We start from the raw sequence: 24,307 nt of genomic DNA on the forward strand, positions 1-24,307 counted from the left end.
GAATTCATTTATTAACCAGGTGCTTGTGAAGATCGTTAGTTGTTGCAGAAATCCAATTATTTGTTTGTGGACTTCGGCGAAAGAGAAAGGTTATAGTGTACAGAGATTTAAATGAAATGTTTAATGTCCTATTGCACCTAAATGCTAATGAAGACGGGCAACGCCATGCAGTGTACAGTAATTTTGCCAGGATAGTAGCATTTGCCTGCTCTTTTTCGATTTCCAACTGTCGAGGGATCTTTATCATGCACAGCCTGTAGCACACAATGCCTCCCCTAGAAGCTTAGAAAGAATTTATACTGATATATTATTATTGTCACAGATGAAATTGATTCATGATTGACTCATGCTGTATACTATACTATACCTCCTCTCAGACAACAGTTACTTATTTCACTATCTATTTACCCTGGGATTGCAACTTTAAATTTTTATTATATTACTTGTTCATGATACATACAGACAACAGTTACTGATTTCACTATCTATTTACCTTGAAATTGTAATTTGGTTGAGAAATTTCATGTTACCTGTATGTTTATATCATTTAATAAGACTCAAATTTTTCCCATCTTTGTTCTCCATGTTTTCCTTTAAAAAGGCATCATGCTTCTATCACTCTAAAGGTAGCGCATAAGCAGAAATGAAATAAGATGGAATTCCTTCTTTTCTGCACCTTATGGACTAATGAAGATGGGCAATGCAATGAAGTTAATTTTGCCAGGACAGCAGCATAAGCCTGCTCTTTTTTCGATTTCCACTGTTGATTGATACTTAAAGGATTATTATCCCATCTAGACGCTTTTTCCATGACAGATCCTCAGACCAAGAGAAAGCTACCTAATTTAAGACTTCAATTTTGATCAACACATACACATAATCATAAAACCAGTCTATTGTGAGGAAGAACAAGCGATTAATTTAATCTTTATCAATTCAGAACATTACAGCATGAATTCAATATATAAGCCCTAAAGTTTTGGATTAATGTGGATGGTCGGTTTGACTTACGTGGCGATTTGTCCATTTGGCGATTTGTCCGATGACCTTTAACACAATTAAATATGGCGGATATTACTGCCAAACCGAACAAAATTTCTTTGTCCTAGGTTAGATATTGATTTTATTGAAGACTTTCAGCTGTATTTTTATTGGAATGTATTGCAAAATAATCTGGAGAATTGCAAGGTACAGTGAATGTTGAAATACTGACAGATCCACGAGTTAAATCTGAATGCAATGCGAAGATTTACACCAGGTGCGTCTACACACTCAAAATTCGACCTGGTTGGATCCTACTCTTGTTACTTTTAGACCTCCCTGGCACTTGCAATTAAAACTTGAATTAACTGTTGGATTATCAATATACTGACTGACTACAGTTACAACTGAATATCATTAATCTTTTAAATATTTTTTTACTGAGTTTTTATTTTGAAATGCATGTTATTTTTAAGTTCTATGTTTGAAATGGAATTATTAACCCCAAGAGCCCATTACCAAATTTAAGTTTGATATTTATGAAACAACCCATTCCAAAATGTAATTCATAAATAAAAGGTTAATGACTTTTTTGTATTTCAGTAAACATGATAAACCTAACAGAGACAAAATAATAAAATGGAATTGAATTGAATTCTCTCTACAGAAAACAGTACGATGTCTCCTGAAAGCAGTTGTCTCCCTTGTGGAGTGTGTGGACAAATTTTTGATTATTTTGATAAACTTTTCTGGCATGTGCATTCTTATCATGAAGCACCATCTGAATTGTTGGATCAGAAACCTGTAACAAGTGATGTTTGTGGTGAAGCTTTTGTGACAAGCGATAAATTGACAAAACATATCAACACTGTACATGCAGGAGAGGAATCCAATCATTGTAATGTTTATAGTCAGTCTTTTAACACAAAAGGCATACATAAACCATACAAGATTAATCTTTGTAGTAATTCATTTGCACCTCAATCGACAAAGCAGACAATGTCTGATGACAAACCTTTCAAATGTGGTGTTTGTAATAAATCATTTTGTAAAAAACAGACTTTAATTGTACATCTGCGGACACACACTGGAGAAAAACCTTTTGAATGTGATGTTTGTACTGAATCTTATCCCACAAAACAGCAATTGGTAGTACATCAGCGAACTCATTCTGGAGAAAAACCCCACAAATGTGATACCTGTAGTAAATCATTTAATACAAAACAGGCTTTGACTGTGCATATAAGATCGCATACTGGAGAGAAACCTTATGTATGTAATATTTGTGGTAATACATACTCATCAAATAGACAATTAACTGTGCACCATAGATCACATACTGGAGAAAAACCTTTCAAATGTGATTATTGTTGGAAGTCTTTTGCTAGTGTACCAGCATTGACTGTGCATACAAGAACACATACTGGGGAGAAACCTCATGGATGTGATGTCTGTAGTAAATCATTTGCTAGTAAATTTCAGTTGAAATTACATAGTAGGACACATACTGGAGAAAAACCCTATGAATGTGATGTTTGCTTTAAAGCCTTTCCCCGAAGACAGCATTTAAATATACACTATATGCGACACAGAGGAGAGAAACCTCATATATGTGAAGTTTGTAGTAAATCATTTTCTAGCAAACCAGAGTTAGTCCTGCATTTGAAGACCCATTCAGGAGAGAAACCTTATGAATGTGATGTTTGTAAGAAAACATATTTTACTAGAAGTCGTTTGAATAGACATATTAAAGTGAATCATAAAGACAAAGACTGATGAGAATGCAGTTAAAAATTTTGTTTTGTTTTTTTCTATGGGACAATTCAGTCATTCGAAAAATGTATTGTAGTCTGAGTAAAAAGTGGTTATTGATATGTTGTGTTTGTTTCTGTTTGCACAATTTATTTAGAATGGAGACAAAATGTCTGCAAGATTATATCCTTTGAGTCTGTTTCTGATATTTTTTATGAATCTGAATTATTTACATGTCATGTGACTTCAGTATTAGTCATACAACTTTTGATTTATTTATAGTCCATTGTACAAGAGGTTAAGCAATGATATCTGTCCCTGACATTAAACCTTTTTAAAACCCTTTCTTTTGTATTCTGATATTTGTTACTATATTATTAAAATAGTTCCTCAAATACTTTCTCTGATAGTTTTTTCATGTCACCTTTAAAGGGGATGTGAGTGCCATTTTCATATGAACAAGTAGTGTGGCTGCCTGTTCTGTCTCTTAAGAGAGTACTATTTGTGCAAAGATAAGTGATCTATTTCTAGGTTTTGATATTGAATAAGACATTTTGCAGGATTTAGATCATTAGGGTTTTTACCTTGTTATGAAGTATCCCCATGCTTGAAATTTCTCCTTGCACTTATATCAAGTGACGTTAATTTGTTGTTCAAGAAAAGAGATTACCAAAAACCTATTCTTTTATTGTGACAATGATATTACATCAAAATTTTCTCAGAAAAGTAATACCATTCGATCAGTAAGGGGGCGAGTTGGCAAAGTGGCGATTTGCCTTATGACCTTGACCGTGTTTAGAAATCAAATATGGCGAAAAATGTTAATGTCGAATCATTTGTTTAATTTTCACAATCTTTCTACATGTAATATAGATCTACGTAAATCATTCAAACTATTTTAATTATATACTCATACATTTGTTTTGTTTAATTATTGTACAGATAAACCAGGTAGTTGTAACGGTTTGTTTATGGTCATGGTGCGTCTTCTCAACGCAATCCAACAATAACATTTATTTAGAAAAGTAGAATTTACGTGGAATGTAGGGTTCCAAAGTTTAGCTTCTATATCCCAATAGAGAAATAAACAACCATCACAAGGAAAACTAATTAGGTTCTTAAAGGGTCCTTCTACCAGCTAATCCCCGGCCAAACCTCTTGGTGTTGATTTCTCTTGGATTATCCCATACCCAATTACAGCTGGGTCACAGGAATAATGAAGAAAGATGACTTATTCTAGGTCATTAGACTTTAACACCTACAAAGATTAGAAACCAAGACCCAGAGGTAACCAAGCAAATAGTTGCATGTAGTAAACCGAGGGTCAAAAATTTTCATTCTAAGTCAGCTTTGAATTTGACAAAATCCTCAACCAGTGATATTTGGCTTCTTTCATTTCAGGTTTTTTCACTGTGACAGATTACATCTGAAATGAAATGGTAAAAAATTAAATAAAGAAGAGGAAGAAATATACATGAAAATGATGCCAAATAAAATGTCTTTAAATGCACCAGTTGGAGACGGACAGCTTGAAAATGATGTTAGTGATAAATCATTTACTACAAAGGAACTTCTAGAATCACAATCACTGAATCACACTGGAGAGAAACCTTACAAATGTGATGTTTGTAATATAACATTTACTGAAAATAGTTCTCTTACTGCACATAAAAGAATACATACTGGAGGAAAACCTTACGAATGTGATAAATGTGAAAAATCATTTTTTCTCCAATGGAATTTTGAAGCACATCTGAGGCAGCATCGCATTAAGACTCCAAAGCAGAAAATCAAAGACACAAAATGCAATGTTTGTAGTAGATCGTTTCGTTCAAGAAAGCAATTTGAGGCACATACAAGATCACATACTGGAGAAAAACCTTTCGCTTGTGACATTTGTTATGCAAAATTTGCCACAAATGGTACCCTTAACATGCATACAAGGTTACATACTGGAGAGAAACCTTATAAATGTGATGTTTGTGGTGCATCCTTTGCACAAAAAGGTAATCTAATTAGTCATAAAAGAGCACATACAGGAGAGAAACCTTTCATTTGTGATGTTTGTGATAAATCTTTTATGCATCCAAGTAATCTTAACACTCATAAAAGAATACACGATAGAGAAAAACAATTTGAATGTGATCCGAATACTGGTGAAATAATAAATAACAGAGAGAAGAGCTTCATTTGTAATGTTTGTAGTAAATCATTTTATGAAAAAGCTCAATTGAAAAGTCATATGGTCATACATTCTAGTAATAAACCTTATAAATGTGATGTTTGTGGTAAATCATTTAAAAGGAGGAATTGTTTGAAATATCATGCTAAAAGACATGAGAAAGTCATGAGAGATAATTTTGTTGGCAAATCTAATAGACATGATTCTGAAAGACAATATTTGTTGGTTATGATGCCTCAAACTGAAGAATGGAAACCTCCTACATGTGGTGTTTGTGGTAAATTATTTATCTTTATTGAACATTTAACAAGACATATCTGTGCTCATACTGTAGAGAAACCTGGTGTTCGTGACACTTGTAGTAAATCATTTACATCTGACTCTGTTTTATATGAATATTCTAAAGAGAAACCTTGTACTTGTGGTGTTTGTGGTAAATCATTTGATCTACGAAAACATTTGTCAAAACATATCAGAGCTCATACTGTAGAGAAACCTGGCTTATGTGACATTCGTAGTAAATCATTTATCTCTAACTCATCTTTATACAGTGATTCCAAGCAGAAACCTTGTTCATCATTGGCCTTGTTAAAACAATTAACTGAACATATCCAGAATTATGTTGAAAATTGTTAGAATTTATTTGTAATAAAGGCCAATTGTGTTGTCTTGTTTTATACAGATTGAAAATATTCTGTATTCATGAATGGGAATATTAGGGATATCATTGAGTAATTATTATTTTTCCAGCTGTTCTAGTGTCTGACATAGAAAAGCTTGTAGGGACTATAATCTGACAAATGGAAATGGAAAAAAGAGTAGGCTAATGCTGCTGTTTTGGCAAAATTTCCTCACTGCCAACTGCATGGCGTTGCCCGTCTTCATTAGCTCAATGAGTGCAAATAAGAAGGATGTCCAAGTCAAATTTATCTTAAGACTACTTGTTAAACTTCAGCAAAGACTGAAAAATGTCAGTTGTCTGCAAATTTCAAACATGAATTTAATGTTTTTGTATGACTTCATTCATAAACTAATCCGCTAAATAAATTTGAGTGCTGTATAATTATCACAAAAGTCCATTCTCAGTGAGAGGGTCGATTTGGCAAAGTGGCAATTTGCCTAATGACCTTGACCGTGCAAAGAAATCAAATATGGCGGAAACAAAGTTTATTAATGAGGAAGCGTTGTGTAAATTTTATCCACCTTGATGCCTTTAAACTTACATTGAAATATAAAGCAATCAATATATTGTAATGAAATATTAAAACTCTGTTGTTTCCGAATTATTCTGATAGATAATGAAGGCATTTTTAACGGTTTGCTTATAGTTATGGTGCGTCTTGTCATCGCAATTCAACTGATATATTCAATATGTTTATTTTTTGTTATTGAATATGGTTCATTTTATATCTTTTCTTTTATGCTTATAGAGTTAGAGTTATGCATAATGAACCAATAGACGTCTGTGCTTCCTGCAATTCCACTTAAACTAAGTGTTCGATGATGTCACTAATCACAAAATATGCTTTATCACATAAGGCACTTCATGACATCTTAAAAAGCTTAGTTTTAGTCGAATTGCAGGATCCACAGAATATAGGAATGATGCAAATTAATGCTATCAGTGTCCCTTATACACAATATACTAATTTAGAAAACTCTCCTTTGTTTATTGTTTTGTAACAAATGATAATGGGACTTTATTCATTTCAGGAGACTGACTGATAAAGAAGTTACTAAATAAGTAACATTTCACAAACGAATAAAGAAATCTACCTGAAATAATGCCATTATAACAACCTTACTACAGAAGAAGTAAGAAATCTACGTGAAAATAATGACCATGTAACGAACCTTACTATAGAAGAGTAAGAAGTCAACATGAAAATGACGCCAAATAAAATTTCTTTCAATGCCCCATGTGGAGTTTGTGGAGAAATATTTACTTCTAATCAGTTATTTAGACATATTGTTAACCATATTAACAATCTAACAGAAGACACACAGCATACATGTGATGTTAGTGATAAATCATTTACTACAGAGGAACTTCTAGAATCACAGAATCAAACTGGAGAGAAACCTTACAAATGTGATGTTTGTAATATAACATTTACTGAAAATAGTTCTCTTACTGCACATAAAAGAATACATACTGGAGGAAAACCTTACGAATGTGATAAATGTGAAAAATCTTTTTTTCTCCAATGGAATTTTGAAGCACATCTAAAGCAGCATCGCATTAAGGCCTCTAAAAAGAAACAAGGCTCTTGTAATTTTTGTGGTAAATTCTTTTCTTCGATAAAGAAATTTGATGCACACGTGAGATCACATACTGGAGAAAAACCTTTCACTTGTGGCATATGCAATGTATCATTTGCTACAAATGGTACTCTGACCTCACATACAAGGATACATACTGGAGAGAAACCTTATAAATGTGATGTTTGTGATACATTCTTTGCACAGAAAGGTAATCTAAATACTCATAAGAGAATACATACTGGAGAAAAACGTTTCATTTGTGATGTATGTAATAAATCTTTTGCTCAACAGAGTACTTTAAATAACCACAAAAGATTACATAATCGAGAGAAACGCTTTGAGTGTGATGTTTGTGATGAAACTTTTTATAAAATAAGTCATTTGGACAAACATAAGGTTATACATACGGGTGTGATACCTTTTAAATGTGATATTTGTAGTAAGGTATTCAAAAGAAGGCATGGTTTGAAGCAACATGCCAAAAAACATACAACTGACAAAGTCACTAGACAAAATATTTTGGTATTGAATGGCTCATTGCATCAATTAAAGGAGAAGAAACTTTCTACATGTGGTGTTTGTGGTAAATCATTTAGTTTAATAAAACAGTTGTCAAGACATATCAGTGCTCATACTGTAGAGAAACCTGGTGTTTGTAACATCCGTAGTAAATCATTTACATCTGACTCTTTATTTATTTAAATATTATGAAGAAAAATCTTGTACATGTGGTGTTTGTGGAAAATCATTTACCTTGTTCAAACATTTAACTAAACATCCAGATTCATGCTGAAAATTGTTGGAATTGGGTTCTAAAGGTAAATAAAGGTGATTTACTTACTCTACGAAAGTCCTATAATCCCTTAATATACCTTAAACTAGAAATGGCATGTTATATTTCCATCATCACTGGTTTCTCCCCTGCCTAAATATTGCAGTCTTCTCTACAAGGTCTCTAATAGGAGATACTGTGTGCACATTCATACTGAAGTATGGGTCTGAACCCTTTCAACCTCAACAGCTGGTTTACCTGTCACACACTTATGCAATATACCTGAGCATCTGGTCAACTGGCCACTAATAAGAGACCTTACACAACATTAACATCATTTGCTTTTACTATATTACTTGAGAGTTGAGGCCGAGGGTATATGACGGTTTTGGTTAATGGAATCCAAGTAAATGTTGGTTGATATATTGAAAATAACATGATTACATATTATACTGGGGACATTTAAACAATGGATTCAACTAGCAACACAGCTAACGTATCAATTAGCTTAAGATAGATAAATGAAAGTCAAAATGTTTTTGATTGTGTATCAACGTAGTTGATTTTCATGGTCGATTTGACAAAGAGGCGATTTGACCGATGACCTTGACCGAATAGTAAAATTCAAAATGGTAGAAATTTCTAACGGATGAAACGAAAATCTCGCGTTAATTTTGCAATAGTGAAGTCTTAATTCAACATATCGTTAAATTCTATGCCTCTCTGGTCTTTTGTCTCCTGCACATTGTGTAGTACCGGTATATAGAATACGTGGAAATTCCGATTAGAACTGAATATATTAATGAGGCGACGAGGTGTGTCTATGCACTCAAATCAACCAATATAGGCTATTTCAAAAAACCTTACCACTACCAATTTTAGCTAATCCACCACACGAAACAGAAACTTTAATTGAAATAAATGCAACTAAACAGTAAAGATAATATGTAATAATACCCGATAGACAGTAGCCCACCGTAGGCCAAGTTGAATAGAGAAGCCAGCTACAGATTTTGCTTTGTCAAGCTCAACAACATCAATAACTGGGCACAAAGGACACCCAATGCGTCCTAAAAACAGTTTTTTCCCTTGCGGAGTTTGTGGGCTAATTTATGATTCATATGATCAACTTTTCTTCCATGTTTATAAATTTCACAAAACATCACAGAAATTTTTAGAGCCGGCATCTATCAAATGTGATGCTTGTAGTGATTCCTTTTTTTCGGAAACTGAATTGACTAAACACATCACTAGTGTTCATGTAGGAGAGAAACCCTATCAATGTGATGTTTGTAGCAAGTCATTTACATTAAAGAAATATTTATTGGGGCACAGTTGGACACATGTGGATGAAAAACCTTTCAAGTGTGATTATTGTAGTAAATCTTATTATCCCAGATCTCAGTTGACTTTACATATGAGGATACATACTGGAGAGAAACCCTATAAATGTGACATTTGTTTTAATTCATTTTCTAGTAAATCTCAATTAAATGTTCATGTTCAAACACATGCTGGAAAGAAAGCTTTTGAATGTGATGTGTGTAGTAAATCTTTTTGTAGAAAAGCACATTTAGATAGACACATTTGGACACATACTGGTGAGAAACCATTCAAATGTGGTGTTTGTAATAAATCATTTACCACAAACCAGCAATTGATGATTCATCTAAAGACACATACTGGAGAGAAACCTTTCGATTGTGATTCTTGTTGTAAATCTTTTCCAACAAAACAGCAATTGACTTATCATATGATGACACATACTGGAGAAAAACCCTACCAATGTGATGTTTGTAGTAAATCCTTTCCTACCAATTATAAACTAAGACTGCATACAAAAACACATGCAAAGAAGAAATCTTAAAATATGATGTTTGTAGTAAATCCATTAAAATATTTATATTTAAATCTTATTAAAAGAAATCAAAGATTTGTTTTATTTTTCTCCATCTGACTTCCCTTTTGTTACAACAATACATTACCAGCATTATAAAATTTGCCACTTGCTTTCACTTCTGTGTCATACAAATCTGCAAGGCTGGACACAATTTGACAAGAAACATCCATCCCCATAGTTACGAAATAGTTGTTCCAATCATACACTGTATATTGAATGAAAGGGTGCATGTGAGGAAGAGTTCACTAAAAGTTGAGTGATGTGGAATAGATGACTGGAACACTATAGGCCTATCTAGCCTTGCTGATGTGACAAATGGATTAATAACTGGATAAGCTTTCAGAACTTTTTACGACATATTATATTTTAATTAACAAGATCTTAGAAAATTTGATGCAAACATTCAGATATCGGGCATTGATTAGTAACTGTTTAGTTATTGATTCTTTCATAGCAACAGATTAAAGGAATATTTTTTTTCATCCATGCATTGCTGTTAATGTAAACAAATATGTTAATTTACTTATCAGAGATCTCAAGAAATGTCATTCCCATGAAAAGACAAAAAACGTGTCAGATGGTTTAAGGGAATTCATTGTAGAGTTCGAAGGCGATTTGACGATGGACGAATTGGCGATTGGACAATTTGACCGTTAAATTTTAAAAATGGCGGAAGCTGTAGCGGACGATAATTTTTTTCTGAAATCTTGTTGCTAATAACAAACATACGGCTGCTCAATAATGAAAGTGTTACTATAATTATCCAGTTAACTAGAATATGCCTTGACGTTTGGGTAGTCTTCGATATTGAGCAACAAATCAAAATTCACCACTAAGAATTTTAGGTGCGTCTATTCACTCAATTTCAACCAAATTGAGACGGAATTCCAATATAGTAAAAAATTAAAAACCTTTGGTAATCCAATATACCTTACCTTTATTTTATTTATATATTCATGACATAAAATGAAAATAAGTTTCATGTCCTACTTCTTTGCTCTAGATTTCAGTAATGTAAAAAGGAGAGGTTGATATCAAGTTTTAGAAACAGACAAATATATAAACCTAACCTACCTACTTGTCTTGTGTTAGGTAGTCTAATAGAGGTGTCTTGTGCTATTGTTAGATTCCAATGGTATTTTCAGTATTGCAGAAAAGAAAAGAAAGCAATAATCTGGCAGTGATCAGAAGAAACAGCTATAATAGAAGCAACTAGTTGGAGTGAACAATGATTTAAGTATAAACAGAATGTAACAGGATAGAAAATGCTTCCCAAGAACAGTAGTTGTTTCCCTTGTGGGGTGTGTGGACGGATTTTCAATTCATCTGACGAACTTTTCTGGCATGTTTATTCACTGCATAAAACAACTTGTGAACTTCCAGTGCAAAAATCTACTTTTCCAGTGAAGAAACCTTTAATATGTGATTACTGTAGTAAATCATTTGGTACAAAGACTGAATTGACCAGACACATTCGAAGTCATACAGGAGAGAAACCTTATCAATGTGATGTTTGTAATAAGTCATTTTCAAACACGAGTTCATTGAATGTGCACATTAAGACTCATACAGGAGAGAAACCATTTAAATGTGATGTTTGTAATAAATATTTTTATAGAAAGTTTGAAATAGTTATTCACATGAGGACACATACTGGAGAGAAACCATACGAATGTGATGTTTGTAGCAAATCATTTTCTCGTAAACAGTTATTGACTATGCATTTAAGAACACATACTGGAGAGAGACCTTATGAATGTAATATTTGTTTTAAAACATTTTCTAGAAAACATATATTGACAACACATTTTAAATCTCATAATGGAGGTAAACTCTATAAATGTGAAGTTTGTAGTGAAATGTTTTTAACAAAGTTGGAATTTTGCAGACATTTGAAAATCCACAGAGAAAAGAAAACCTTCATTTGTGCTGTTTGTGGTAAATCTTTTAATTACAAAGGCCATTTTACTGTACATCTTAGAAGTCATACTGGAGAGAAACCTTTTAAATGTAGTGTTTGTGAAAAAATATTTACAACAAGTGGTCATTTGTCTGATCATTTCAGAACTCATACTGGAGAAAAACCTTACAAATGTGACTTCTGTGGTAAATCATTTATTACAAGTTCTAAAAGAATGTTACATATACGGGTACATACTGGAGAGAGACCTTATAAATGTGGTGTTTGTAGTAAATCATTTCCCACCAATTCTAAATTAAAAAAGCATACTAGAACACATACTGGAGAGAAACCTTATAAGTGTGATACATGTGGTAAATCATATACAACAAGTAGTGGCTTAGTTAGGCATATTAAGGTACATACTGGAGATATGCCAATATAATTAAATGATGTTTTGTGATTGTTATTTAGTTTATCTATTGGTCATGCAGAGATATTTGTGTACATTTGGTTAGAACTCTATGTCCATGTAAAAGGACAGTCTAGCATGGAAAAAATAGCAATTGAAACAACCATTACATTGTGTTCATTTATACCCAAGACATAATTCAGAATTCATTCTACCTCAAAATACATATTTGATGTCTGGTATTCTTGCTATGAGTTGTGTGTTTGTACATGTATTTCATTTCTATTATTGTTCATTTTACCTTGTAGACTGCCCGTTAAATTTTTTTTCATTGTGCCAAGATTTGCAAATATACTGTTATACTGTATTAAGTTAAAATGTTTTTCATATTTATATAAATAAATAGTTTGGAATCAACAGAGTAGCTAACATTATTACCACGGGCATGTTTCACTAAATATTACCAAGATAAAATCAATATTTGAATAAATGCAGTTATCTGATTGGTCAGCAGAGCTAGCATTTTAATGATTGATAAGTCAGATGACTGAAACACTAACTTGTCTCATTACACCCTAATAAAAATCTGCACAAGCAAGACAACTCCATCCATCTTAAACCTGAATCAAAGAACCGCAAATTCGAGAATAAAAGTTGTTATAAGCGGACTCCTCTAAAGAAAAGTACCATCAATTGCTTCGAAAAGTGCAACCATGGCCCACCCTACAAGCAATACTACCTATTTATATTTCCGAATTTTCATCAAACTAAATACAACCCCTGACTAAGTCTAACTGAGTCTGAAACCACACTGACAGTAGATAAACGATATTTTTTAGGAATATGAATATTTTGCCAGAGTGGACGATTTGACATTTGTCCGATTTGCCAGATGACCTTGACCTTCTACAGAAATCTAAAATGGCGGAAAGAGAATAATACACGAGATTCCTCGAATATTTTCTGCAATTCTTGACAAGATTATTTCCCGAACTTATATCTGGGTCGATCAATTGGTATATCGTAACAACACTTTTCTTCAAATTGAAAATGTGTTGAATTTTTTTGCGGATAAAGGAGGTAATACGAATATTTCTTTTCCGGTGCGTCTTGTCAACCAAGTTAAACTGTCTTATCATTCGATTCATTGTGTTAGAGCATGAACTTATTCCTTTGTTTTCCAAAGGAATATTATTACTCAGTTGGTTACCATACAGTCACGATATTGATGTTAGGGGTATTGATGCCAGATTTCAAATGTTTTAACTTGTAGGCCAATTGCCAAAATTGCAAGTCTGCAACCACAGCTAATATTCCATCTTATAAGTAAATATAAGTTATAATTATTCATTGACATTGATGATTTCATTTTTGGCTTTTTTTGTTTCAGGGTTGGTTTTTTCTCTATGACAAAATAAATCAGAGAACTGAATGATAAAGAAGATATAAGGAATGAATTAGTAACTGGATTTACAACATAGCAGTGAGAAATCTTATGTGAAAATGATGCCAAATAGTTTTTCTTTCAATGCCCCATGTGGAGTTTGTGGAGAAATATTTACTTCTAATCAGTTGTTTAGACATATTGTTAACCATATTAACAATCTAACAGGAGATGAACAGCATACCTGTGATGTTTGTGGTAAAGTTTTTTGTCGCAAATGGTATTATGAAGCTCATATAAAGAAACATCTCAATGAGCCTCCGATAGAGGAACAATTTACTTGTAATCTTTGTGGTAAATCATTCACTGAAAAAGCAAATCTGAGTCGACATATCTTAATGCATGATAGAATAAAACCATTCTCAGAATTTCGATGTGATGTATGTAATAAATCATTTGTTTCAATTGGGAAATTGAGAACTCATATAAGAACCCATACTGGAGAAAAACCTTACAAATGTGATGTCTGTGGTATGTCATTTGCTGAAAATGGAAATCTCACTTCTCATAAAAGAACACATACTGGACAGAAACGCTTTCCATGTGAATTTTGTAATAAAGCATTTTATGAAAGAGGTCATTTAAGAAGGCATCAAATCATACATACTGGTGATACACCTTATAAATGTGATGTTTGTAGTCAGTTCTGTTCTACCAAGTCTCATTTGACTATACACATGAGACAACATACAGGTGAGCGACCTTATAAATGTGATGTATGTAGTAAATCATTTACAGCAAACAGCCAGTTATTATTTCATAAGAAGATACATTCTGATGATAAACCATTTAAATGTGGTGTTTGTGATAAATCATTTATTGCAACAAATGACTTGAAGAGACACATGAGAAAACATACTGGAGAGAAACCCTTTAAATGTGATGTTTGTAATAAAGCATTTAAAAGCAACAATGGTATTAAGAAGCATTTCAGAACACATTTAGCTGACAAGTTCAGTACGATTAATAGTCATAGTTTTGATAGTGGACCAAAGTTTATAGGAACATTGTACAATGAACCTCCAACTGAGGAAGAGAAACCTTGTACATGTGGTGTTTGTGGTAAAGCATTTACCTTGATCAAACAATTGAATAAACATATTAGTTTACACTGAATGTTATATGAATGTAAATCTGAAATTCTGATTTTAATATCAGTGAATATCGAGAAATTTGAATCTTGAAAGCGAGAGTTGAATATTAAAGGTACACAATTATGACTGAAAATCACCAAATAGGTGTGCAAGAAAATGCTCGTTCAAAGTTTCCCGGTGTGACAAATTTAAGAAAAATAAATGTATTTTTGTATGTTTTGATTGCTAAAGTTTAAGCAGTTTTTTTGTTATATGTGTCCGTTTTCTACAGTGTTTTGATAGCCCTAGTTTATATGTTTTGAGAATATTAATGCTCTTTTTATGACAAGCATTTTAATATTACAGATATAAGTCTATCTGTGATGGAAAATTTAAAAGTGTAAATCTACAATTTTTTGTTGTAATAAATCTATCTATTGTGAACAATGACTTTTGTTTTTACTAACGCACACTTAGGGTCAACATGAAATAAGTGTTCATTAGCGGTGGGTATTAACTACCAAATTTAATAATTGATAATCGAAATTTGAAATGCATGGCGTTGATAATTAATTATTTTATCCAACCCTTGTTGTCATCCCAATAGTGTGACCCACACCGCATCAAATTTTGTAATGTATTAAACAATCCCATCATTGTACCTAAGCATTATTAAGTTCTGTATCCTTTATTGAGTTTTTAAGACAATGATGGCTAAGACAAGTAGACAGAATATCGAACTTGTCCAGCATTTCATCAATATACACATGTAAAGTATGAACACCAAATATCATTTTTTTCACATGACAATTTCAACTTTCAAGAGTTTTTTAAGTTCTGGTCTAGCAAGCTGTAAATGGGTAGATAAAGGAGCTTGGGTCGAACGATGATGGTTACGGATAACCCGAGGAAAGGGCAAGGTCAAAGGATTAACTCAAGGATTATCTCTAAATTGAGTGAGAAGCTGTCAAGGTTTATAGTTATTATATTGCCTGTATTTAAGCTATGCGCGTGACAAAGGGAAAGACTTGACATTAAAGACTACAAGCACCTGTTAAAGAAAAGACAACTCTTGATTATGTAGAGGCGCTACGATTTGTTTACATGTCGTGAAGCAACTTGTTCGTTTACACTCTTTGATTAAAATTAAATTTAAGTGACTTAATTACCTAAAATCTTTTCAAAGCGTTCTAGGTTTATTTTGTGAAAATCGGAACTCAAAATGTCGGATGCAGACATTGTCGAACAGGATCCCGATGCCGTGAAAGAGGTGAATCAAAAAATGAAAATTTCACGTGGTGTTCGACAAGAAACAGAAGTAGACGAGTTGGATTTAGTATCAATTGGAAATCAAATTGTTTTTGATGAAAATGGCAATAAAATTAAGTTTGGAGATGTTTATAAAAAACAGAAAACCATTATAGTTTTTACAAGGGTGAGTAACATGTTACTGTTAGTGCCATAGCCTCCCATAAAGATATATGTAAGGTTTCTTTTCATTGGTTAAACGATGTATTTATTTCAAAGTTTATCTTCATAGTATTATAATTCTTTGACATAGATAAAGTCAACCATGCATGATATTCTGATTGTCCATTTGGCTATAATCAGACACTTTACTTCAATGACTTTCTCACTTGAATTGATAAAACAACAAAGCTTCAACCATGTTCTATATTTCAGCATCTATTGTGTTTTATGTGTAAAGAATATGTAGAAGGTGAGTTAATTTTTTGAAGAGTTTGTGGTTCAAGCTCCCCTTTTTATGCATGGCATAGCCCACACCTACTGTTTCTCTTTCCTGAAAGATATTTGAGAAGCAAAAGTGTGGGGAGTAAGTGTCGATCTCTGTTGAGTACAAAAGTGAATCTAGAACAGATTGGCACATGGGTAAGAATGCCCTGTCTTGCTTAATGAATCTAGCCACAGTTGCAGTACAAGTTGTAGTAGAAATATAATTCTTTTAATTTATATTCAATATAAATGTCAATTTATTTTTCAGATTTAGCTGTGGTACCATTGGAATATCTTCAGGTTTGTAGTTATTATTGCAAATATTATGAATAAACTTATCTGTTAGCTTACTAAATATACCTGAAATAGGTTTTCACAAGGATGAATTGCTGTACAATTCTTGCTATACAAGTTGTTAGAAATTTCAACTCTGAACCCTGGGTATATATTGGGTATTCAATAGGGGAGTGAACTACTCTTTTTTTAACTTGTCTTTTGGGGTGTGCTATGTGTATCCATTGAATGGCTTTGCATATCTTTTAGCATTCTCCAAAATATTCCGTTCCATTTTGTCTGTGTATAAGAAAGATGTTCAACAATATTAATTAATTTTGTGTTTTAGGATGCTGATGTAAGAATTGTAGTTATATGTCCAGCACCTCATAAATTTATTAAGGTATTTAAACCTTTTAATTCTATATTATGTAAATGCATTTTCACAGTATTTTGTCAAGTCACTTGTTGAGATTGCATGCCAAGGTGCCAGGCAGCTCTATATTTATGGTTTCATTATTTTTCAATTCATTCTTTACTTGTCCATACTTTATAAGGAGTTCTGAGCCCATCATTTCATGTAGAAGTTAAATGAGGTAGAATTATTTCTTTCTTGTAGCCATTTCGTAAAGTAACAGGGTATAACTATTCTATGTACAGTGATCCAGATAGAAATATTTATAAAGCTTTTGGTTTTAAAGAAAAGTTGACCTCCACTACCTTGTCAAGTAAGTATCTGAGTAGAGTCATAATTTACAATTTTCCATCGGACAAGTCTGGCAAATATTGCCAAATCAAAATTTTGCTCTACAATGCTTAAGGGAGTTTATAAGATCTAAATTGTAATAATATGTGGCATGGTTTTCCTGTTCTTTGTAATCAAGGACCATTCATGAAGCATTTATTAATGATGCTAGTGAGACCAATATTTAATTTTTATTTGCTCTCTTTAAGTCTTTACTAATTATTATTTGTAGAAAGTAAACATGTAAAGTCAGGGTTTATAATGGGAGTTTTGTCAAGTACATGGAGAGCTATGAAAGTACAGGAATACCAGGGTGATGTTAAACAACAAGGGGGATCACTCATCATCGGGCCAGGTAGGTGTTATGGCTTATCATTATTGAGTAGAGCGGTATCAAATTGAATTATTACAGTTTTGTTTTGTTTCAAGTAACAGTATGACACCATTTGAGAAGGGAATTGATTAGACAGGGAGAACTCCAAGAAGAAAGTTGGCCTGGCCTTGCACCCCATTCTCCAAGTTAAAATTTCTCATCATTTTGAATAGGAAAAGGATTGCTTGTGACCCCTCTTGCCCCAACTTGCCCCCCTTAACATGTTGACCTGTGGAACATTTCACAATTTAATTATGTTGTGCATATTGTAATGTATATAATTTTATAATTTCAGGCAATATTATTCATTATTCACATCTAGATCAGAATCCTACAGATCATATGGCAATAAATGATTTACTACAAATATCAGGTGTTCAGACTGTTAGTTTTCCTAGAGATCCCAGAGTCATACAAGTTTGATAGATGAGAGTTAATAGACAGAGACAGAGTTTTAAAATAATACAAGTGTTTCACAGTAAATAATTTACTACAGTTCAAACTGTTAGTTTTCCTAGAGATCCCAGACCCAGAGTTATACATGTTTAATACTCAAGGGTTATACAATAGTTTTTCTCTATCTTTGATTGAATATGAATGAGATAAAACACTAACTTTTATATCTGAGTAAGAGTGATATATCAATGAGTTTTCATGAAAAGCTCTGGCCTAGAAACAAGGCATGGACTATATTTTCAGCTGATTTTAACTATGTTTATATACATTGAAAAGAAGGAAACTGAGATGAGTCGAAGAGATGTATAATAAAGTCTTAATATATTTTTCTATATTTAAGCCTGCATGTATGTTCAGTTTGATTATGTTTTACTTTGTGTTACTATGTTTAAATATGTGTTGGCAATATGTGTTGGCAATATGTGTTGGCAATATGTGTTGGCATGTATTTATTGTCAAGTAAGCTCATTTGTGCATATCAGGTAACAATTCAAACCATATAGCTCATTATCACTCACTCTTGCACTTGCAAATGCATTGAATTATTAGCTTGTAAACCTTGCATATTTATTATGTAAATGTTATTATTTATACAAAGCTGTTAGTGGATGTATCGTTATTTGTATGCTTCACCAAGCTCATATTTCACCATATATTATATCTTGTATCTGTGATATCTTAATTTCATTGATTACGCCTTATAAATTTGTCTCATTTCATTAAATACATGCAGTGGCCATGTGAATGTCTGTATTCCTTTCTTCAACTGTAGTTTATCTGTGTGTGTGTGCAATAGATTATTTATAAATAAACATATTTTAAAGATTGCTACTGGTATACTTTATAAAAGGATTATAAAGCTAAGAGTTTTATGACTGCTTTTCATACAGTGGCCTTTCCACAGGGGATCCATGGAGGCTAACCTGGCTTTGCTCCCTGCTGCTTCCCCCTCCCCTCAATCAAATTTCTTATTATTATACATAAAAGCCATCTCCCCCACCTCCCTTGAAAGATCTGAGATGCCTATTCGTCCCCTCATCTAATGATCCATATATAGGGCACTGACTGATATTGCAGAGCCTTTGCAATAGCTAGGCCTCTGCAATAATACATTTAATTTTAGTGGAATTGGGTGAAATGTCTTGCATAAGTGAATCAACCCATAAATTATAATAAATTTACCAAATATTATTTTACCTTTTTCAAAATAGGCGGCACCCCCACATGATTTGAATTCATTGGAAAAAAATATCACACTACATGCATTGTAATATTTATTACTAGTTGATTTATAGACCACGCGTCTAAGATAGTAATCTTTACACCATGCACTATTGTTAAATATTGTCCAAGAATTATCATGGTCAACAACGCAACTTTCAATTGTCACGCCCACTTTCTGACAGCTCTACTTTCGATTGCGAAATATTAGAATTGTTAGAGTTGCGTCCCTTGATAGAAGAATGTGGAATAATAACAAGAGTCGATACGACGACTAAACAGGTAAATTAGGAATTTTTCTTAACATTTGACACGATTTTTGAAATTTCGATTATGATATTGCTTATGGCTGACCATGTCCTTGATTTCTACAATTCAAGAAATCGGTTATTTGTTGGGAAAAAGGCCAAACGGATTGATATGATGTACATTATTATTTTAATGTGGATGGGTGCGTCTTCAGACTCAAATTCGGTCAAATATACCTTTAGACTATACCTCTAAGCACCTCTGGGCACCTCTGTGGACATAAAGCAAGTGATATAGACTTTAAAGATGGGTTTCCTTATTTTCATTTATTATTGGTTAATTATATGCAATAAGAAGATAATGGTATGATTAAGAATACATGATAATTCATTAGATACACCAATTAATCAAATAGTTCGCTTAATTTGACACTAGAAAATCAGAAAACCCATCTTTAATATCTTATTTTTCAATTCTACTTTCTTGATTTGGTTTATTTCAAGTAAAGGGACAGGTTTAGGGGTAGGCCTACAGTAGTTTTCTTAAGCTAAGATAATCAGTAATAGTGTTCACAGCTCATCATCGAAATTTTAGCCTTCAAATCTATGTGTGTCCAGAGATATCTGCGTTTGAATGTTAAAGTGACGACTCGTCAATTTAAAATCTGTGATACAGATATAGAAAAAACATATATAGAAATAGTGAGTAAAATTCCTAGTTTGAATTTTTTTTGATGAAATTACTCGATTTTTGTACATTCCTTGTTCTTCTGAAGACTATTTACATATATTCATGCAAGACCCAAATCAGCCCCCCAAAATGGCGAACCTGTCCCTTAAGTCAGTCATAACACAAGAATAATTTACATTTTAAACTGTATGGTCATGGATCTATGATTGCTTGTTAGTGCATCTTTTAGCACAACACAGTCAAATATACTTTTAGCCCAATTTACTGGTCTTTTTAATGGCAACAAAAAATAGACAAGTTTTTGTATTATTGCAGACTATATTTGAGTACGTTTTCATCACTTTTTGTGTTATTGTAGATTTAATATTTTGTTTTGTGATAAACTTGACCTAGCTTTGTGTATTTTACACCAGAAACCATGTTATAAACAAGCTACGTGCAGTTATTGTAATTTGTAGGGAGCCGGGTATACTTGACTGGTTTTTTAATATAGGGAAGGCGACAGCTGTAAGAGGCTATATCCTGTCATATACATAACAACACAGGCATACGTACTGCTATCTTGTCATATACATAACAACACAGGCATACGTACTGCTATCTTGTCATACACATAATAACACAGGCATACGTACTGCTGTCTAATCATACACATAATAAAACAGGCATTCAAATTGCTGTCTCATGATTGTATTGTTTTAGTACAGAAAGGTGGGAGGTAGAAACTACCTATAGTATAGAAAAATCTGTAATAGTTGTTACTAGGTTACTACCCACTATCTAGGTCATTCTATAGCTAAAATAGCACTGTTAGTACAGTTAATAGGGGAAATTTTTCTGTAATATATCTATATATTTAGAGACACAGTTAGAATCTTAGGCAATATTATGATAATATTTGTGATCTTGAGGTCTTGAGGTATAAGTTTCAGTTCTAATAATATAAACTTTACGCTTGTGAAAAATACCCTGAGATGAACTATGAATAAAGACCACATATACAGGTATTTTAACATCAAAGCAATCTTCATGAGGCATTTGAAATGAACAGATTGATAATTATGTACTAATGCCTGTGTTGTCAATAAAATATGTTACTTAATAGAGTATATATTGAAGAAAAGAGCAGTGCAGTCTGAGTTATTAGTAATATGACCCAACACAAAGGCGTGAGTATAATATGATCATGCGAGCTCTATCAATTTTCACTTGTTAATCGTCATTTAATGAATATGTGTTATCAGCTTTCCTTTGTCAATTGTTAGTAAATTTGTTTTGGATTACAGAAATGCTTTGTGCTTGCAATATAAACTCTTTAGAAAGTGTATGTCAACTTAAACTTACTGTATTATTGCGAATAACAAGCATTGTTTAGAAGTCAAGTCTTTTTTTACCAATTTACCAATTTAATTTCAATTTCAGAACAATTCTTCATTTTTCCATAAATATCAATAAAGGAGTAAGGAAGATGTACTTAAAATACATTGATTTGTACTTTAAAACAATAAATTAAGACTAGCGCACACGAGAGCTCCTAGCTGAGCAAAATTTCATTCGTGCCTCTCAGTTCAACTCGCAGCTCTCCTGTGCGCTGAGTTTATGTAAGGTTTTTTTCATTCGAGGCGTTAAGGAAATTATCTGTGGTGTTTGATGATTTTTTCCTCAAATGAAAAATACCGTAACGTGTGCACTCGAAAGCTCTTAGCTGGGGCGCATTTGCTAGCATGTGATCAAACAAAATGGCTGCGCCCATGGGTGAATGTGAGTTTGTATCTGAAGCAATTATCTAAGACAAGTTAGTGGACATATGGCTTATGAGAGCTTGCAAGCATTCTTCGTCGTCGGCGACGCAAGAATAAAAGAAGAAGTAAAATTTCTTTATATTTTTAATCATTCTAAGGGTTGTCGACGTCCGTCATTTTGTTTAAGCCACGTGAGAATGTCAGGTGCTCTAGTTATTTTTAGATGTCTATGACTCAACATCCGGTTTACGAAAGCTCCACGCTTAGCGTGTGCGGAGGAAACCGACGAAAGCTGCTAGCTGAGCTGGGAGACACGAATGAAATTTTGCTCAGCTGGGAGCTCTCGTGTGCGCTAGCCTTTAGCAAAAAAAACTAAGTCAAGAGGAATTAGAGAGTTTCTTATGTCCAATCAGTCGAATGGAAAGAATTAGTGTACTGAAGCATAAATATATAGGATTTGTTGGCTTAAATGGGAGAGCTTAATAATTAAACCATCTTTCTTAAATGAAATGGAAAATTTTATTGTAAGAAATTGAGATACGATGATGAAATTTAACCCTTTGAACCCTGAGTGTAAATGAAATACGTCATATACCCTGAACTCCAAGTAATAAAAGTAAAAGCGTATGCCGTTGATGTTGTATGACGTCACTTAGCAACGGCCGGTATACCGGCTGCTCGGGTATATATTGCGTTAGTGTTTGGCTGGTAAGCCCGTTGCTAGGGTTGAAAGGGTTAAGGTAAGAATAAGTTACATGTGAGAAGCTTTGATAATTAAATAAAGATTTGAGAGTATTTTGCCTTTCTGAACTGAAGTAACTTAGATATTAAAGTGTTAAAAAACATATTTCTAGATGAAAAGTTTGTTAGAATATATCAGATCAGGACACTATAAATATATCTAAGGTAAGGATTAAGTAGCTAAAAGACAAGGTACAGCATTCAATACAGCATACAGTGTGGTATTATTGATACAGTTGAAAATAGTACAGAAGTGAATTGTGTCTGCTCCATGTCCTGACCAGTACTTTGTGCGTTCACTTCTTCAATTCTCTTCTGTATCAATTATTCCTCACCATACACCACACTGGACACTTTGCTGAACACGGTACCTTGTCTATTGGCGACTGAAGTCGGATACTTTCAGTAAAAAAATCTTAAAACATTGTGTTTTTATGGACTTTAATAATTGTGATGTATACGTATCTTTTGATTAACATATGTAAGGTTGGACTTATAACTTTCACCAGAAAGATATGGTTTTATAATTGAAATCAGCATGTAAAATATACTAAGGTACTCAGTACTTACAAAAGTCAACACCAACCATGTAAATAAACAACCAGGTAAATAAACAACCAGGTAAATAAACAACCAGGTAAATAAACAACTAGGTAAATAACAAGTTTCACTATTAATTTTGTCAACTCTTTTCCTCATGGGCCATATAGAAGGTAGTTTTATAAAAACTGAGGAAGTTTAAAGTCATGATTATTAAATAACTAGACACAGTTTTATAGACCAGATATTTATCACCCAATTACTAATTGCCACTTAAGGAAGTCATGATTTTTCTTGCCTTATTTGAGTTAAGGTTAAGGACTGGCCGTGTGAATATATATGGAGATTTTTATCAAATGAAAATTAAAAACTGCTATTTTTAATTGTGTGTCTTGAAGACAAGGTATGTACAAAATTATTCTCAAACTTGGTCAATAAGAGTCTACATTCATCGTAACTATAACAGAATCATTCCATAAAAGAAATAGATTATTCAAAAATGAATATTCTTAGATTTAGTATACCTGTAAGTACATGTATGTCATAGTCATAACATGCAAATTTCTGTTGCCTTTATTGTAGGAGACCACTGTTTTACCTGTACAGTCATGGAAGGATTGACCAGTAGGGCTTATCAGTTCCTATCAGTGTTTGTATGGCATTTAGCAATTGTGAGTCTGATATATAAACATAGCTCTATGGAACAACAATAAATGGTTTAAGTTTTATGCAGAGTTTCGATGTGTTTCCCCCGTCGTCCTCAGGCACATAAGTTCCTAAGAAGTTACTAAAAAAGCTCCAAAAACAAAATCTACGAATAATTTAAAGTCCATGGGTAAAAGCCTTGAGCATGATATTTTGA

General features: G+C 32.9%; 2 protein-coding genes across 2 annotated transcripts; both read left to right on the plus strand.

Annotated features, from left to right (window-relative positions):
• Nucleotides 1–1,980: 1,980 nt before the first annotated feature.
• LOTGIDRAFT_157905 (hypothetical protein) lies at nucleotides 1,981–14,723 on the plus strand (the record flags this gene model as incomplete). Its single annotated transcript, XM_009050495.1, has 6 exons — nucleotides 1,981–2,437; nucleotides 7,621–7,624; nucleotides 11,288–12,170; nucleotides 13,400–13,401; nucleotides 13,555–13,559; nucleotides 13,975–14,723. 6 exons carry the CDS (start codon nucleotides 1,981–1,983, stop codon nucleotides 14,721–14,723), a joined length of 2,100 nt encoding a protein of 699 aa, XP_009048743.1.
• Nucleotides 14,724–15,963: 1,240 nt separating this feature from the next.
• Nucleotides 15,964–18,229, plus strand: LOTGIDRAFT_112250 (hypothetical protein; the record flags this gene model as incomplete). The annotated part of the gene is made up of 7 exons (XM_009050496.1): nucleotides 15,964–16,116; nucleotides 16,365–16,401; nucleotides 16,684–16,715; nucleotides 17,038–17,091; nucleotides 17,308–17,416; nucleotides 17,666–17,788; nucleotides 18,102–18,229. 7 exons carry the CDS (start codon nucleotides 15,964–15,966, stop codon nucleotides 18,227–18,229), a joined length of 636 nt encoding a protein of 211 aa, XP_009048744.1.
• Between the last annotated feature and the right edge of the window lie 6,078 nt (nucleotides 18,230–24,307).

Source organism: Lottia gigantea (assembly GCF_000327385.1).
Source record: "Lottia gigantea unplaced genomic scaffold LOTGIsca_15, whole genome shotgun sequence".
Taxonomy (NCBI): domain Eukaryota; kingdom Metazoa; phylum Mollusca; class Gastropoda; family Lottiidae; genus Lottia; species Lottia gigantea.